Consider the following 18,908-nt stretch of genomic DNA (forward strand, 5'->3'; position numbering starts at 1 on the left):
ATAGAATTGTACAGCATGGAAGCAGACCTTTCAGTCCAAATCATTCATACTGACTAGATATCCTAAATTAATCCAGTGCCATTTGCCAACATTTGGTCCATTAACTCTCTAAACCCTTCCTATTCATGTATCGATCTAAATGTCTTTGAAATGTTTTGCACCACCCTGTGCATAAAAAAAAATGCCCCTTAGGTCCTTTTTAAATCTTTCCCCTCTCATCTTAAACCTATGCTTTCTAGTTTTGGCCTCTGCTACCCTGGGAAACTGGGAAAAGGACTTCCACTGTTCACCTTATCCATGCCCCTAATGATTTTATAAACCTCTAATAAGGTCATACCTCAGCCTTTGACACTTCAGGGAAAATAGACCCAGCCTATTCAGCCTGTCCCCATAGCTCAAGCCCTCCAACCCTGGCAACGTCCTTGTAAATCTTTTCCATACCCTTTCAAGTTTAACAACATCTTTCCTATAGAAGGGAGACCAGAATTGAATGCAATTTTCCAAAAGTGGCCTAACTAATATCCTGTATTGCCACAGCATGACATCCGAACTCCTATAATCAGTGCACTGACCAATAAAGGCAAACGTATCAAACGCCTTCTTCACTACCCTGTCTACCTGTGACTCCATCCTCAAGGAACTATGAGCCTGTACTCCAAAGTCTCTGTTTGGCAACACTCCGCAGAACCCACCATTAGTCTTGCCGTATTTGCCTCAGCAAAATGCAACATTTCACATTTTTAAAAGGTGCTATTGTACTCTGAGATAACCTCCTTCGCTATGCACTATACACCAAATTTGGAGTCACCTGCAAACTTACTAACCACTCCTCCTATATTTTCATCCAAATCACTTACATAAGTGACAAAAAGCAGTGGGCCCAGCACTGATCCTTGCAACACACCATTGATCACAGGCCTCCAGTCTAAAAAACAGCCCTCCAACCTCTGTCTCCCAACTTCAAACATGATCTGATAGATTGACTGTGGCCATCCCCCTGGGACAGCCTTGGATGAGAATTGCCCAAATCCCTGACTAGTGACTGTGCATATCCCTAACCATGTGAGTTTAAATACCTGTGTAGCCTCAGGATTGACGATGCACTCCCTGAACTATAGAGGCACAGATTCCCTGACAGAGATCACTCTGTCTGGATATCTGACTGTGACCAATCCCCTGTTCTGGAATGAGAGGCTGTCCTTGACTTGCTATATTGGGACCCATGGCTGATGGTTGTCCCCGTGAAAATCCTTGACGAATATTCCCATAAGATTTTGAGCCAGGGCTACTTGTTTGCTGCCCATGCAGTGTGTTTGCCACACAAACTGCTGGTACATGGCGCAGATGTGAGATTTACACAGCACATTGGCAAACAGCAAGTTATACACCCTGAGGACTGCTGACCAGCAAGGCAATCTGTCTGGTTGTGTAACTGCACTAATTGGCATGGCATGGCAAGGAAGGACACTGCATATGAGCATATAGGTAAGTACTAAGTGAATGAGCACTCAAAAAACTAACGAGCAGTATGGATGAGGAGTGTTTGCATCTGGTGACCATGGATCGTGGCCTGCAATATGATTTGGTCATGGCAATCCTTTGGAATAAATGGTGAGATGAATCCATCAGGTATCCACTCTGTTTTCCATGTCAACGTTTCTTCATATCTAGCTTGTTTGGTAAAATAGAAAGCTGAATATCAATGGGTGACACAGTGGCTCAGTGGTTAGCATGCCTGCCTCACAGCACCAGAGATCTGGGTTCGATTCTAGGCTTGGGTGACTGTTTGTGTGGAATCTGCACATTCTATCTGTGTCGGTTTCCTCTGGGTGCCCCAGTTTCCTCCCATGGTTCAAAGGTGTGCAGGTTAGGTGAACTGGCCATGTTAAGTTGCCTATAGTGTTCTGGGATGTGTACGTTAGGTGCATTAGTCAGGGGAAAATGTAGAGCAATAGGGTAGGGGAATGGGTCTAGGTGGGTTGCTCTTCAGAGGGTCCAATGTGGACTTGTTGGGCCTAATGGCCTGTTTCCACACTTTAGGAATCCTATGATCTTCTAATGAGGTGAGTCAGGCTGTAAACAAGGAGTTTAACAAGCAATAATCTCCCTTATTTTGAAACTCACTACTGCCTCACAAAAAACTCATCATGCCACTTGCAAAAAGCATATAAAATTTAGCAAGATGCTCTCGATATCAAGATTGGCCTCATTGGACTTCTCATCAAATTCTGTCATAGATACCACACTGGTGTATGTCTCTCAGACCCCTCTAAGGTTAGAATTATTTAAGATATTTAGGATTCAGGCCTTAGAAATTTCAAAGACATATTTTCTGACAATCTGATGAATTGAATCTTATATTTCCACTGAAATTAGATGGTACTTATTTCTTATGTGGAATTTTTAATTAAGATTTTCTGTGTGAAAATTGGCTATTGGTGGAGTGTAAATAGGCTTATTTCTGATTATCTCTTCTTTCCAGCTTAGAAATGTAGGTGGTTTGGAACCACTTGTTGAACTGCTCCATTCTAATAATGATGAAGTGAGACGCAATGCTTGCTGGGCTGTACTTGTTTGTGGAAAAGATGAGCCAACAACAGCTGAACTTTGTAAACTGGGGTAAGTATGAAGAACAATAAGCATGCTATAATTGAATATAAAGTGTCAGGAAACAAAAATTAACATAACATCCTTTCCAATTTCACGAATCTTTGAAATGATTTGTCATAGCTAGTTGGCTTAGTGCACAGTGTTGCTTAGAAGATGTTTTAGATTATAAATGCCCTTTAGGTAGCTTTTATCGCTTTGGCTCCTCTGTAATTTGAGAGACAATTATGCAGGTTTCTCCCCAGGAAGTAGCATTTAAATGGCTTTTCATGGCTACTGCTAAGTGAATGTAGTAATTACATTTACTGCATCTGTTAATCATTAAAAATAATCACTTTAAATATATGGAATAAACTTTCCTGTATTTGATAAAGCCTGCATTTTTTTCTGTATTAACAGTTCTTTAGATAACAATTTCATTTTTGCTTATTTTATTGGAAACATAGCCAGGTTATAAGAATTTATGATAATTTTCAGCAAAGAGCAGTTGACAGTAAATATGTATAGATTATATTGTTGACAGAGTTGTGCTCTTTGGTCTGTATTAAATTCAGCTTGTATGAATTAGAAATTTATTTTGCATAAAATGTAAGTGCACTAATTAATTATAAAACTGACATTAATTTTTTTAATTATTCTATTTGTCATTTATTTTGTTGCCCTTTTTTGGCATCCATAATCATCTCTGGAAGAAAACAAGATCTATAATAGGTGATAGGTAAAATAATTTGCTGCTGGGACCACACAGGAGTACTCATGCATTATTTTCTCTTTGATTTCCCATCCTCCCCAAGAGAAAGGAGGATTAACCAATTACTTTGTTTGCTGTCCAAATCATGTTTGGCTGGTTGCAAGGGTACTTGGTCCCTTGGATCATATGGAGATACTCAACAAAACATTTGTGGCATGTCTGATGTCACTTTGCCTGCATGTAGTCAGACTTAATTTTTGGTTTTTGAAATACGAAGTTTGGTTGAATTGTTGAGTCAATTAGAATAGTTTGGAGAAAATGAATGTTACATTGAATTTGTATCTGGATCGATAGGTATAGATTCCATCTAAGTTTATGCCAAGATACTTGGTGCCACAGAGTGCCTAACCTATTTAAGGAATGAGGCAGGAGATGTATTATACTATTAGTTAAAAAGTGAAAATGTTGAGGTGGATCAAAGAAAAGAAAAACCTACCACTAAATCTACCTTACTATACCAAGTGGAATACAGAGGTTCAAGAAGGCAGCTGACCATCATCTTCTCAAGAGCAATTAGGGATAGATGACAGTGACACCTATATCCCACGAATAAATAAATAAAACCTAAACTACATTGTGGAACAGATCACATCGTCAGTTCACTAGAGATGCACGTCTAATATCAGTTCAAAATTGTATAATACTCAGAAAAAGTTGCCAGATTATTGGGAAGATAGTCATATGGCTCACCTATTGATCTGTCAACTGGTGATGCTTCATCCAAATTTATGGCAGAAGATAGTCACAATTCTTCATTCACTATGGTTTTCATAAACTTTCATATGTTTGTCTACAGGGAATTGGATCTGTGGTTGAAGTATATGTAACAACAATTCCTGTTTCTGTTTCTTTTTTTCTAATTGGATGAATAACAAGTAGTTGAAATAGATGATTTCGGAAACGAGCAGTTCTTCAATAAACCTCTGAGATGAGACCGCTGGGTTTATGTTTTAAAAAATTCTCAAGGTCAGGTTCGTAGGAGAGTAGTCTGACACAGAACAACCACAGTTTATTAGTGGAATAATTCATCTTAAACCCGATTGTGCAATTTATTTTGCACATTTTTTAAAAAAAAGAAATTGCTTTTTGAAATCATCTATCTCAACTACTTGTTATTCATCCAATTAGAAAAAAAGAAACATAGAAGCAGGAATTGTTGTTACATATACTTCAACCACAGACCCAATTCCCTGTAGACAAACATATGAAAGTTTATGAAAACCATAGTGAATGAAGAATTGTGACCATCTTCTGCCATAAGTTTGGATGAAGCATCACCAGTTGACAGATCAATAGGTGAGCCATATATCTTCCTAATAATCTGGCAACTTTTTCTGTGTATTATACAATTTTTGAACTGCTATTAGACTTGCATCTCTAGTGAACTGACGATGTGATCTGTTCCACAATGTAGTTTAGGTTTTGTTTTATTTATTCATGGGATATAGGTTTATCCAATGCTGGGAAATGAGAACATCAAGAATTTCATGATCAATTACAATGCAGAACACTAAACTAAAATGTTCCAAGGTTCTCCTCAAAACACATTATGATTGTACTAACAGGACTTTGATTTCTGACATTCTTGTTTATCCTTTGAGTGAGTCGCGTGAGCCTGTATTGACTTTGTTGACTTTGAAGAAATAACTCCTATTAACCATTAATGTTAAACTTCCACATCCAAGATTTTTCTCATGTTGTTTTCATTGAAAGTTTAAATACAACAAGTCTTCCATCTTGCTGTCTGAGTGAATGTTTAATTTTGTTTTATAGTGCTTTGGAGATCCTGCAAGAAGTAAACCAATCCTCAAGTCGCAAGAATAATTTTAGTGATGCAGCTGTGAAAAGACTGCTTGACCATAATGCAGCTCTCAAATATTCTTTGACTGGCTACTTGTCATTCAACGACATCATCACTGATGGTTTCTATGATCCTGGTTGGGTAAAATTTAATAATCTATTTCATTTTACATAGGATATGCAACATAGGAACAAACCAAACAACTCAACTAGTTTGCACTGACTAATAAGCAACTAAGTAGAGAAAAATAGGTGCCCTGATCCTGCTCTCTGTTTTGATATCATGCAAGTTATTTGATAAACCCAGAAAAAGGTAACAAAATTTAAGTTACGTGACAGAATCTCACTCCCCTGTATCAAATTGGAAAAAAAACCCTTTACCATGACTTTTTTTTACTGCAGAACTGTTGTTAATACCATTTAAATATTAAATATTATAAAATTGTTTCTGTCAACTGGATCATGTTGATCACCTCATCTTTATGAATGTGACAGTTCATCCCTTTATTTAAATAACCTTAAGTTAATGTCAATGCAATAGTACTGCATTCTTTTTAGAGTCATATTACCAATTATTATATTTTTAGCAGAGATGCAGTAAATAAAAAGCCGAAAGGGAGCACCTCTGACTTTTTTTACTTATTATTTCATGGAATTTGCCATTGTTGGCAAGGCTGTTATTTATTGACCATCACTAATTGCCCTTGAGAAGGTGGTGGTTAGTTTCTTTCTTGAACTGCTCTAATCTGTTAGTGAGAATACTCCCACAGTACTGTTAGATAAAGAGTTGCATGATATTGACCCAGTAGCCTCTTCAACCTCAGCCTCCTCCAGAGGTCCACAGCATCACAGATGTCAGTTTCAGCCAATTCAATTCATTCCATGTGATATCCAGAAAAGGTTGGAAGCACTGGGTACTATGAAGGCTATGGGCCCTGGCAACATGCCAGCAATAGGCTTGTGCTCCAGAAATCTTAACCCAGCTGTTCCAGTACAGCGACAGTAGTGGATATTATGGAAAATTGAACGAGCATATCCTGTATGCAAAAAGCCAGGTAAATCCAACCTGGCCAACCACCACTTCATCAATCTACTCTTGATCATTGTTACACTGATGGAAGGTGTCATCAACAGTGTTATCAAGCAGCATCTGCTCACCAATAACCTGCTCACTGATGCCCAGTTTGGCTTCTGCCAGGTTCGCTCAGCTTCTGACCTCATTACACTGTTCATTCAAACATGGACAAAAGCACTGAATTCCATAGGTGAGATGAGAGTGACAGCCTTTGACATCAAGGTTGCATTTGACTGAGTATGGCATCAAGGACCCTTAGCCAAACTGGAGTTAATGGGAATCAGGAGGAAACTCCAATAATCAGAGTCATTCCTGGCATATAGGAAGATGGTTGTGGTTGTTGGAGGTCAGTTATCTCAGCTCCTGTACATCGCAGCAGGAGTTCCTCACGGTAGTGTCCTAGACCCAACCATCTTCAGCTTGTTCATCAATGACCTCTCCATCATAAGGTCAGAAGTGGGGAATTTTGCTGATGATTGAGCAATGTCTCGCACCATTCCCATTTCCTCGAATATTGAAGCACTGCATGTTTAAATATAATAAGACCTGAATAATTTCCATACTTTGGCTAAAAAGTGGCAAGTAACATTCAAATCAAACAAATGCCAAGCAATGACCATCACCAGCAAGAGACAATCTGCCATCCTTGATATTCAAAAGCATTACCATCTACTGAATCCCCCACTATCAATATCTTTGGGGTCACTATTGACCAGAAACTGAATTGGACTTGCCATTTAAATAGAATAGCTACAACAGCAGATCAGAGGTTCAGAATACTGCAGTGAGTATCTCACCTCCTGACTCCCCAAAGCCTATCCACTATTTACAAGGCACAAGTCAGGGGTGTGATGGAATACTTCCCACTTGCCTGGAAGAAAGCAGCTCCAGCAACACTCAATAGGCTTAACACCAGCAAGGACAAAGCAGCCTGCTTGATTGGCATCCTATCCACAAATATTCAGTCACTCCACCACTGGTGCTCATTAGCAGAAGTGTGTACTACAATGCAATGCAGAAACTCACCAACAATCCTTAGACAGTACCTTCCAAACCTACAACCAATTTGTAAATTATTGGAGAGGATCTGAGAGATAGGATTTATGATTATTTGGAAAATCATACTTTGATTAGAGATAGTCAGCATTGCTTTGTGAAGGGCAGTTCATTCCCTCACAAGCCTTATTGAATTCTTTGAGGATGTGACAAAACATTTTGATGAAGGTAGAGCAGTGGATGTGGTGTGTATGGATTTTAGCAAGGTGTTTGATAAGGTTCATCATAGTAGGCTCATTCAGAAAGTAAGGAGGCATGGAAAGTAGGGAAATTTGTCTTGAAGAGTGTGGTGCTGGAAAAGCCCAGCTGGTCAGGCAGCATCCGAGGAGCAGGAGAATCGACGTTTCGAGCATAAGCCCTTCATCAGGAAATTTGGCTGTTTGGATACAGAATTGGCTGGCACACAGAAGAAGGTAGTAAATGGAATGTATTCAGCCTGGAGCTCGGTGACCAATGGTGTTCCACATGGATCTGTTCTGGGAGCTCTACTGTTTGTGATTTTTATAAATGACTTAGATGAAGAAGTGGAAGGGTGGGTTAGTATGTTTGTCGATGACATGACGGTTGATAGAGTTATAGATAGTGTTGAGGGCTGTTATAGGTTGTAACGGGACATTGGCAGGATGCAGAACTGGGCTGATAAGTGGCAGATGGAGTGCAACCTAGAAAAGTGTGAAATAATTCATTTTGGAAGGTCAAATTTGAATGCAGATTACAGGGTTAAAGGTAGGATTCTTGGCAGTGTGGAGGAACAGAGGGATCTTTGGTTCACATCCATTGATTCCTCAAAGTTGCCGCTCAAGTTGATAGGGTTAGTTTAGATTAGGTTAGATTCCTTGCAGTGTGGATACAGACCCTTCACTCCAAGAAGTCCAAACTGACCCTCCGAAGTGTAAATCACCCTGACCCATTTCCCTCTGACTAAAGCACCTAACACTATGGGCACTTTAGCATGGCCAATTCATCTGATAGAGTCATAGAGATGTACAGAATGGAAACAGACCCTTCGGTCTAACTCGTACATGCCGACAAGATATCCCAACTCAATCTAGTCTCACCTGCCAGCACCTGGCTCATATCCCTCCAAACCCTTCCTATTCATATACCCATCCAAATGCCTCTTCATGTTGCAATTGTATCAGCCTCCACCACATCCTCTGGCAGCTCATTCCATACACGTACCACCCTCTATGTGGAAAAGTTGCCCCTTAGGTCTCTTTTATATCTTTCCTCTCTCACCCTAAACCTATGCCCTCTAGTTCTGGGCTTGGACTGTGGGAGGAAACCCACGCAGACATGGGGAGAATGTGCAGACTCCACACAGACAGTCACCCAAGGCTGTAATCAAACCCGGGACCCTGGCGCTGTGAGGCAGCAACGCTAACCACTGAGCCACCGTGCTAAGAAGGCATATGGTATGTTGGCTTTAATTAGCCAGGAGATTGAGGTTAAAAGCCATTAAGTTATGCTGCAGCTCTGTAAAGCCCTGGTTAAATTACATTTGGAATATTGTGTTCAGTTCTGATTGCCTCATTACAGGAAGAATGTGGAAGCTTTAGATAGGGTGCAGAAGAGGTTTAACAGGATTCTGCCTGGACTGGAGAGCATGTCTTATGAAGAAAAGTTGAGGGAGCTAGGGCTTTTCTCATTGGACCAAAGAAGGATGAGAGGTGACTTGATAGAGGTGTACAAGATGATGAGAGGCATAGATAGAGTGGATAGTCAGAGACTTTCTCCCACAGTGGGTATGGCTATTATGAGAGGGCATAGTTTTAAGGTGATTGGAGGAAGGTTTAGGGGAGATGTCAGACATTGGTTCTTTACTCAGAGAGCGGTGGGTGCATGGAATGCACTGCCAGCATTGGTATTAGAGTCAGATATATTCGGCACATTTAAATGACTCTTGGATAGGAACATGGATGATAGTAAAATGTAGATTAATTTGATCTTAGAGTAGGATAAAAGGTCAGCACAACATCATGGGCCGAAGGGCCTGTACTGTTCCGAGTTCTGTCTTATATGTTCTAATCGTGATGAGTGTTAGAGAGTTCTTTGACTTCCTGTCTCCTTTTGATTATTATGGGTGGAATCTTATACAAGTCTGAGCAACATGGACTATGGCAAAAGTCTGGCCAAATTAGATGAGAAATCTGGTGAGGTCCATCCTGATTTGAGGTAATTGTGCTCCAAATTTCATGCTTTTCACAAGTACGGTGGTGACATTCTAACGAGGTAGTGGCAAAATGCCAATTGATGGGGATTAACATTTGTTAAACACCTTATTAACAGCATAGCTAATTTCATTAATATTCAGATTCCACCTTCCAAATTCACCAAAGAAGATAGACATTGGAAATATTTAATAAGGAAGCCAGAGCATGTACCTGATGGTTTCAGCTTGCTGCTTGTTCCAAACAAACTCCATTCTAGACACTGAACAATGACATTTCAAAGCCTGTTATTGGCCTGTTTTCTCTTTTTAATGAGGAGATGGGGCCAGTGAATGAAAGGTGGTGAGATGTACTGAAAGACTATGGAGTCAACTGTCAGGACCATCCTCCTCCTCTTTCTCACTGTGTCTTCATGTAGTTCCTGGTTCCACAGCTGAGGTGGGGGAGGGCCTGCTCAGAAATAGGACCAGATATTACTGGAAATTATGTGCAGCAACACCAGGTACTTGTGTCTGGATGGGCCAGATATTGTGAGGGTCATCTTGTTAGAGGTAAGTTGACCCTTGTCAGCTTAAAGTTCCGAAAGCAGGAAGGGGCAAGCAAGGTATAGGAAAAGGGCCCAACCACCTATGCACTGTCCTGAATGGAAAGTACAGAGGAGCCTGCATGTGTGTGGTTGCACCTCCAGCTGGATACCTCCTAACAATGCTCAGTCTCCTTGTAAGGATGAACAACTAATCTGTGGGAGCTTTTTGAAGATCAGTTGAAAATGTATTGCTGGAAAAGCGCAGCAGGTCAGGCAGCATCCAGCATATTCTTACAAGGATGAACTATAAGAAAGGCAATATTCAGAAACTCTTGCATGACAAGAGATATTGGAAGTTTAGTCAAAAAGAAAAAGGAAATCAGACAAGATCCTTGAGAAATATAAAGGAAACAGGAAAGAACTCAAATGAGGAATTAAGAGAGCTGAGACGGGCCATGAAATGTCCTTGGCAAGTAAGATTAAAGGGAATCCCAAGACATTTAAAACATATATTAGGAGGAAACTGGCAGCTAGGAAGAGGGTGGGTCCACTCAAGGAAAAAGGAGGGAATATATGCCAGCGGAGGTGGGTGAGGTCCTTAATGAATACTTTGCATCAGTATTTACAAAGGAGAAGGATATGGATGATAGTAACATCAGGGAAGATTATGTTAATACTCCAGGACATGTCAATATTAAGAAGGATGAGATGTTGGGTTAGGGTTAGGGTTAGTGTTAGATATTAAGGTAGATAAATCTCCAGGGCCTGATGGGATCTATCCCTGGATACCAAGGGAGGTAAGGAAGGAATTGCTGGGGCGTTGGCTGAGATCTTTGCATCCTCTTTAGTCAAGGCAAAATTCCAGAAGACAAGAATAGCCAATGTTGTTCCTTTGTTTAAGATGAGCAAAACAAAATCCAGGAAATTATAAGCCTGTGAACTTTATATCACTACATAGAACATAACAGCACAGTACAGGCCCTTCAGCCCTTGATATTACGCCGACCTGTTGAACCAATTGGAAATCTATCTATCTTACACTATCCCATTTTCATCCATATGTTTATCCAATGACCATTTAAATGCCCTTAAAGTTGGCGAGTTATTACCGATGCAGGTAGTGCATTCCATGCCCCTACTAGTCTCTGAGTAAAGAAACTACCTCTGACAGCTGTCTATCAACACTCAATTTAAAGCTCTGTCCCCTCATGCTAGCCATCACCATCTGAGGAAAAAGGCTCTCACTGTCCAACCTATCTAACCCTCTGATTATCTTATATGTCTCAATTAAGTCAGCTCTCAATCTTCTTCTGTCTAATGAAAACAGCATCAAGTCCCTCAGCCTTTCCTCGTAAGACCTTCCCTCCATACCAGGCAACATGCTAGTAAATCTCCTCTACACCCTTTCCAAAGTTTCCACATCCTTCCTATAATGAGGTGACCAGAATTGTACACAATAGTCCAAGTGCAGCTGCACCAGAGTTTTGAACAGCTGCAACATGACCTCGTAGCTCTGAAACTCAATCCCTCTAACAATAAAAGCTAATACACCATATGCCTTCTTAACAACCTTATCATGCTGATTTCATTTGTGGGAAGTAAACCCAACTCCAGCTTCTCGAGAACCGTGTTAGGGAACTGGAGCTGGAGCTGAATGAACTTTGGATCATTTGGGAGGCAGAGGGAGTTATTGAGAGGAGTTACAGGGAGGTAGTTACTCCACAGCCACATGAAGAATGTAGATGGGTTACCGTCAGGGGTTGGAACGGGAACCTGCAGGCAGTGCAGGGATCTCCTGTGGTAGTTTCCTTCAACAACAAGTATATCGTTTTGGATACTGTTGGGAGGTGGACTTACCAGCGGTGAGCACTGGGGACAGGTCTCTGGTGCAGAGTCTGTCCCTTTTGCTCAGAGGGGAATGGGGAAGAGGAGCAGAGCTTTAATTATTAGGAACTCCACAGTTAAGGGGGCAGAAAGGAGGGTTTGTGGTAACAAGAGAGACTCACTATTGGTGTGTTGCCTCCCTGGTGCCAAGGTTCGTAATGTCTCTGATCATGTTTTTGGGATCCTTGAGGGGGAAGTGGAGCAGCTACAAGCTGTGGTCCACATAGGCACCAACGACATAGGTAGGAAGAAAGGTGGGGATCAAAGGCAGAAATTCAGGGAGCTAGGATGGAAGCCTAAAGCAAGAACAACAGAGTTGTTATCTCTGATTTGTTGCCCATGCCACATGCTAGTAAAGCAAGGAACAGGGAGAGAATGGAGCAGAACACTTGGCTTGCAGGGATAGTGCAGGAGGGAGGGTTGGGATTCTTGGATAATTGGAGCTCTTTCTGGGGAAGGTGGGACCTCTACAAACAGGATGGTCTTCACCTGAACTAGAGAGGTCCCGATATCCTGTGTGGGGGAAATTTGCTAATGCTCTTTGGGGTGTGTTTAAACTAATGCAGAGGGGTGTTTAAACTAAGGGATGGGAACCTGAATTGTAGTTCCAGTGTACAGGAGATTGAGGGTAGTGAGGTCAGGAATAGGTTTACAAGGTCGCAAGAGGGCACCAGCAATCAGGGTGTTGGTTTGAAATGTATGTACTACAATGCCAGGAGCACCCGGAATAAGGCGGGTGAACTTGTAGCATGGGTTGGTACCTGGGATTTAGATGTTGTGGCCATTTCAGACACATGGCTAGAGGAGGGACAGGAATGGTTGTTACAGATTCTGGGATTTCAATGTTTCAGCAAGAACAGAGAAGATGGTTTTGGGGGGAGGGGTGGGGGGGGAGGGAGGGGGGTCCGGGAGGTGGTGGTTGCAGCATTGTTAATCAAGCGTAGTATTACAGCAGCTGAGATAACGTTTGAGGACTCATCCACTGAGGTAGTTTGGGCTGAGGTTCGAAACAGGAAAGGAGAGGTCACCCTGTTGGGCTTCCGAATTGTTCCAGGGATTTGAGGAAAGGATAGCAAAGATGATTCTCTATAGGAGCGAGAGTAACAGGGTAGCTGTTATGGGGGACTTTAACTTCCCCAATATTTACTGGGAATATTATAGTTCAAGTAGTTTAGATGGGTCAGTTTTTGTTCAATGTGTGCAGGATGGTTTTCTGACACAATATGTAGGCAGAGGTGGGTACTGCAGGTGCTGGAGATTAGAGTCAAGATTAGAGTGGTGCTGGAAAAGCACAGTAGGTCAGGCAGCGTCAATGGTTTTCCTGCTCCTCGGATGCTGCCTGACCTGCTGTGCTTTTCCAGCACCACTCTAATCTTGACACAATATGTAGACAGGAGAAAGTGAGGACTGCAGATGCTGGAAATCAGAGCTGAAAATGTGTTGCTGGAAAAGCACAGCAGGTCAGGCAGCATCCAAGGAGCAGGAGAATCGACGTTTCGGGCATGAGCCCTTCTTCAGACTCCTGTTCCTTGGATGCTGCCTGACCTGCTGCGCTTTTCCAGCAACACATTTTCAACAGTATGTAGACAGGCCAACAAGAGGCAATGCCATATTGGATTTGGTACTGCGAATGAACCCAGTCAGGTGTTAGATTTGGAGGTAGTTGAGCACTTTGGCAATAGTGACCATAATTCACTTATGTTTACAATAGCAATGGGCAGGGATAGGTATATATCGCAAGGAAAGAGGTGTAACTGGGGGAAAGGCAATTATGGTGCGATTAGGCAATATTTAGGATGCATAGGATGGGGAAAGAAACTGCAGGGGATGACACACTTGAAATTTGGAGCTTATTCAAGGAACAGCTACTGCAGGTCCTTGATAAGTACATACTATCAGGCAGGGAGGTAGTTGTCAAGAGAGGGAGCCATGGTTTACTAAAGAAGTTGAAGCTCTTGTCATGAGAAAGAAAAAGATGTGAGGATGAGGCATGAAGGCTCAGTTAGGGGGCTTGAAGTTATAAGTTAGCCAGAAATGATCTAAAGAGAGGGCTAAGAAGAGCTAGGAGGGGACATGAGAAGTTGTTGGTATTTAAGATCAAGGAACACCCTAAGGCCTTCCATAGGTATATCAGGAATAAAAGAATGACTAGAGAATGATTAGGGCGAATTAAAGATAGTAGTGGAAAGTTGTGTGTGGAATCTGAGGACATCGGGGAAGTGCTTAATGAATATTTTTCATCAGTATTCACATTGGAAAAATGCAATGTTAGTGAGAATACAGAGATACGGGCTATAAGATTAGATGAGATTGAGGTTGACAAAGAAGAGGTTTTAGCAATTTTGGAAGATCTGGCAATAGATAAGACCTGTGGGCTGGATGGGATTTATCCTCAGATTCTCTGGGAAGCCAGGGAGGAGATTGCAGAGCTTTTGGCTTCGATCTTTATGTCATCATTGTTGACAGAGGTAGTGCCAGAAGACTGAAATACAGCAAATGTTGTCCCCTTGTTTAAGAAGGGAAGTCGGGACAACCCTGACAATTCTAGGCCAGTGAGCCTTACTTCGATTGTGGATAAGGTGTTGGAAAAGGTTATAAGAGACAGGATTTATAATCATCTGGAACAAAATAAGTTGATTAGGGATAGTCAACATGGTTTTGTGAAGGGTAGGTCCTGCCTCACTAACCTTGTTGAGTTCTTTGAGAAGGTGACAAAACAGGTAAAGCAGTTGATGTGGTGTATATGGACTTTAGTAAGGTGTTTGCTAAGGTTCCACATGGTAGGCTATTGCACAAAATACAGAGTTTTGGGATTGAAGGTGATTTAGCGGTTTGGATCAGAAATTGGTTAGCTGAAAGAAGACAGAAGGTTGTGGTTGATGGGAAATGTTCATCCTGGAGCTCAGTTACCAGTGGTGTGCCATAAGGATCCATTTTGGGGCCACTGCTGTTTGTCATTTTTAGGAATGATCTGGATATGGGCATCGAAGGATGGATTAGTAAGTTTGCGGATGATACTAAGGTAGGCAAAGTTGTGGATAGTGCCAAATTATGTTGTGGTTTACAGACAGACATAGATAAGATACAGAGCTGGGCTGAGAAGTGGCAAATGGAGTTTAGTGCAGAAAAATGTGAGTTTGTTCATTTCGAAGAAGTAACAGGAATGCAGAGTACTGGTCTAATGGTAAAATTCTTGGCAGTGTAGATGAACAGACAGATCTTGATGTCCAGTGCATAAATCCCTGAAGGTTGCCACCCAGGTTTATAGGGTTGTTAAGAAGGCATATGTGTGCGGACGTTTATTGGTAGGGAGATTGCATTTCAGAGCCACAAAGTCATGCTTCAGCTGCACAAGACACCGGTAAGGCTGCACCTGGAGTATAGCGTGCAGTTCTGGTCACCGTATTGTAGGAAATATATGGAAGCTTTAGAAAGGGTTCAGAGGAGGTTTACTAGGATGTTGCCTGGTATAGAAGGAAGGTCTTATGAGGAAAGGCTGAGGGAACTGAGGCTATTTTTGTTGGAGAGAAGAAGGTTGAGAGGTGACTTAATTGAGATTCATAAGATAATCAGAGGATTAGATAAGGTAGACAGTGAGAGCCTTTTTCCTTGGATGGTGAAGGCTAACACAAGGGGTCATAGCCTTAAATTGAGGGGTGATAGATTTAGGACAGACATTGGGGTAGTTTCTTTACTCAGATCGTAATAGGAATGTGGGAAGGCCTGCCTACAACAGTAGTAGACACCGATGTTAAGGACATTTAAATGGGCATTGGACGTATACATGGATAATAATGGAACGATGTTGGTTAGATGGGCATCACATAAATTTCATAGGTCAGTGCAACATCAAGGGCCAAAGGGCCTATACTGCGCTGTAATGGTCTCTGTTCTGTCAACCTGGATGGCAACCTTCAAGGATCTATGTACATGGAAACTGAGATATCTCTGCCCATCTACACTACCAAGAATCTTATCATAAGCCCAGTACTCTTATTCCTATTGCTCCCTTCAAAGTGAATCCCCTCTCACTTTTCTGCATTAAACTCCATTTGCCACCTCTCAGCACAGCTCTGCAGCTTTTCTAGGTCCCTCTGTAACCTGCAACATTCTTCAGCATGATCCACAACTCCACCAACCTTAGTGTTATCCGCAAATTTACTAAACCATCCTTCTATGCCCTCATCTAGGTCATTTATAAAAATGACAAACAGCAATGGCCCCAAAACAGATCCTTGCGGTACACAACTAGTATCTGAACTCCAGAATGAACGTTTCATCAACCACGACCTTCTGTCTTCTTTCAGCTCGTCAACTTCTGATCCAAACCGCTAAATCATCCTCAATCCCATGCCTCCATATTTTGTGTAATAGTCTACTGTAGGGAACCTTTTCAAATACACCATATAGCCGCTTTACCCTCATCCACCTGTTTGGCCACCATCTCAAAGAACTCATAAAGGTTTGTGAGGCACGACCTACCCTTCACAAAACTCTGTTAACCATCCCTAATCAACTTATTCCTCTCTAGATGATTATAAATCCTATATCTTATAATCTTTTCTAATACTTTACCCACAACTGACGTAAGGCTCACTGGTCTATAATTACCAGGGTTGTCTCTACTTCCCTTCTTGAACAAGGGGACAACATTTGCTATCCTCCAGTCTTCTGGAACATAGAACATAGAAGAATACAGCGCAGTACAGGCCCTTTGGCCCTCGATGTTGCGCCAATCCAAGCCCACCTAACCTATACTAACCCACTATCCTCCATATACCTATCCAATGCCCGCTTAAATGCCCATAAAGAGGGAGAGTCCACCACTGCTACTGGCAGGGCATTCCATGAACTTACGACTCGCTGAGTGAAGAACCTACCCCTAACTTCAGTCCAATATCTACCCCCCTTAATTTAAAGCTATGCCCCCTTGTAATACCCGACTCCATACGCGGGAAAAGGTTCACACTGTCAACCCTATCTAACCCCCTAATCATCTTGTACACCTCAATCAAGTCACCCCTAAACCTTCTTTTCTCTAATGAAAACAGCCACAAGTGTCTCAGTCTTTCCTCATACGATCTTCCTTCCATACCAGGCAACATCCTGGTAAACCTCCTCTGCACCCGTTCCAGTGCCTCCCCATCCTTCCTATAGTATGGCGACCAAAACTGCACACAATATTCCAGATGCGGTCGTACCAGAGTCTTATACAACTGCAACATGACCTCAGTACTCCGGAACTCAATTCCTCTACCAATAAAAGCCAGTACGCCATATGCCTTCCTCACCGCACTATTTACCTGGGTGGCAACTTTCAGAGATCTGTGTACATGGACACCAAGATCCCTCTGCTCATCCACACTACCAAGTATCCGACCATTAGCCCCGTACCCCATCTTTTTGTTATTCTTCCCAAAGTGAATCACCTCATACTTAGCTACATTGAATTCCATTTGCCACCTTTCTGCCCAGCTCTGCAGCTTCTCTATATCCTGCTGTAACCTGCTACATCCTTCCTCACTGTCAACAACTCCTCTGACTTTCGTATCATCCGCAAACTTGCTCACCCAACCTTCTAGCCCCTCTTCCAGGTCATTTATAAAAATGACAAACAGCAATGGTCCCAAAACAGATCCTTGCGGAACACCGCTAGTGACGGCACTCCATGAAGAAACTTTGCCATCAACTACTACCCTCTGTCTTCTTCCATCCCGCCAATTCCTAATCCAAACCTCCAACTCACCCTCTATGCCATATCTCCGTATTTTCTGCAGTAGCCTACCATGGGGAACCTTATCAAACGCCTTACTAAAGTCCGCTTTCCCCTCATCAACCTCCTTCGTCACCTTTTCAAAGAATTCAATAAGGTTTGTGAGGCACGACTTGCCCTTCACAAAACCATGCTGACTATCCTTGATCACATTATTCCTATCTAGATGTGCATAAATCCTATCCCTTACAATTCTCTCTAAGACTTTGCCCACAACAGAAGTGAGACTCACCGGCCTATAGTTACTAGGGTTATCCCTACTCCCCTTTTTGAACAAGGGAACCACATTTGCTATCCTCCAGTCTTCTGGCACTACTCCAGTAGACAAAGAGGACATAAAAATCAAGGCCAATGGCTCTGCAATCTCCTCCCTTGCTTCCCAGAGAATCCTAGGATAAATGCCATCAGGCCCAGGGGACTTATCTATTTTCACCTTTTCCAGGATTTCCAACACCTCTTCTCTACATACCTCAAAGCCATCCATTCTACTTATTTGTGACTCAGTATTCACATCGACGACAATGCCCTGTTCCTGAGTAAATACTGAAGGAACTATCCCTGTAGACAATGATGACACAAAGATCAAAGCCACTGGCTCTGCAATCTCTTCCCTGGTTTCTCAGCGAATCCAAGGATCAATCCCATCTGGCTCAGGGGACTTGTCTATTTTCACATTTTCCAGAATTGCTAACACCTCTTCCTTGTGAACCTCAATCCAGTCTAGTTCAGTAGCCTATATCTCAGTATTCTCCTTGACAACATTGCGTTTTTCCGGTGTGAATTCTGGCAAAAAATATTAATTTCATGCTTCCCTATCTCCTCAGGCACCACACACAACTCCCCACTACTATCCTGGAACCTGCAACAACCATTCCTGTGCCTGCTCTATCCATGTCTCCGAAATGACCACAACATCGAAATCCCAGGTACCAACCCATGCGGCAAGTTCACCCACCTTATTCTGGATGCTCCTGGTATTGAAGTAGACACACTTCAAACCACATTCCTGCTTGCCAGTGAACTCTTGCGACCTTGAAACTTCATTTCTGACCTCACAGCTCTCAAACTTCTGGACACTGGAACTACAATTTAGGTTCCCATCCACCTGCTTAAATCCTCCCAAAGAGCATTAGCAAATTTCCCCCCAGGATATTGGTACCCCTCTGTTTCAGGTGTAGACCATCCTGTTTGTATGAGTCCCACCAAGAATAAGCCCAAACTTTCCAGGTATCCAAAACCCTCCCTCCTGCACAATCCCTGTAGCC

The 18,908-nt window shown here is 42.2% G+C and overlaps 1 protein-coding gene across 6 annotated transcripts in view; it reads left to right on the forward strand.

The window, feature by feature from the left end:
- Positions 1-18,908, forward strand: part of armc3 (armadillo repeat containing 3) — a 201,039-nt gene that overhangs the window by 124,669 nt on the left and 57,462 nt on the right. For 5 of the 6 annotated variants that reach the window (XM_043690445.1, XM_043690444.1, XM_043690441.1 and 2 more), the window contains exons 13-15: positions 2,483-2,619; positions 5,132-5,300; positions 18,468-18,569. In XM_043690445.1, the coding sequence (XP_043546380.1) occupies positions 2,483-2,619; positions 5,132-5,300; positions 18,468-18,569 (408 nt within the window). The remainder of the gene's footprint in view (positions 1-2,482; positions 2,620-5,131; positions 5,301-18,467; positions 18,570-18,908) is intronic. The other variant, XM_043690446.1, reaches the window with a different exon arrangement.

This window comes from Chiloscyllium plagiosum, chromosome 5 (assembly GCF_004010195.1).
Source record: "Chiloscyllium plagiosum isolate BGI_BamShark_2017 chromosome 5, ASM401019v2, whole genome shotgun sequence".
Classification (NCBI taxonomy): domain Eukaryota; kingdom Metazoa; phylum Chordata; class Chondrichthyes; order Orectolobiformes; family Hemiscylliidae; genus Chiloscyllium; species Chiloscyllium plagiosum.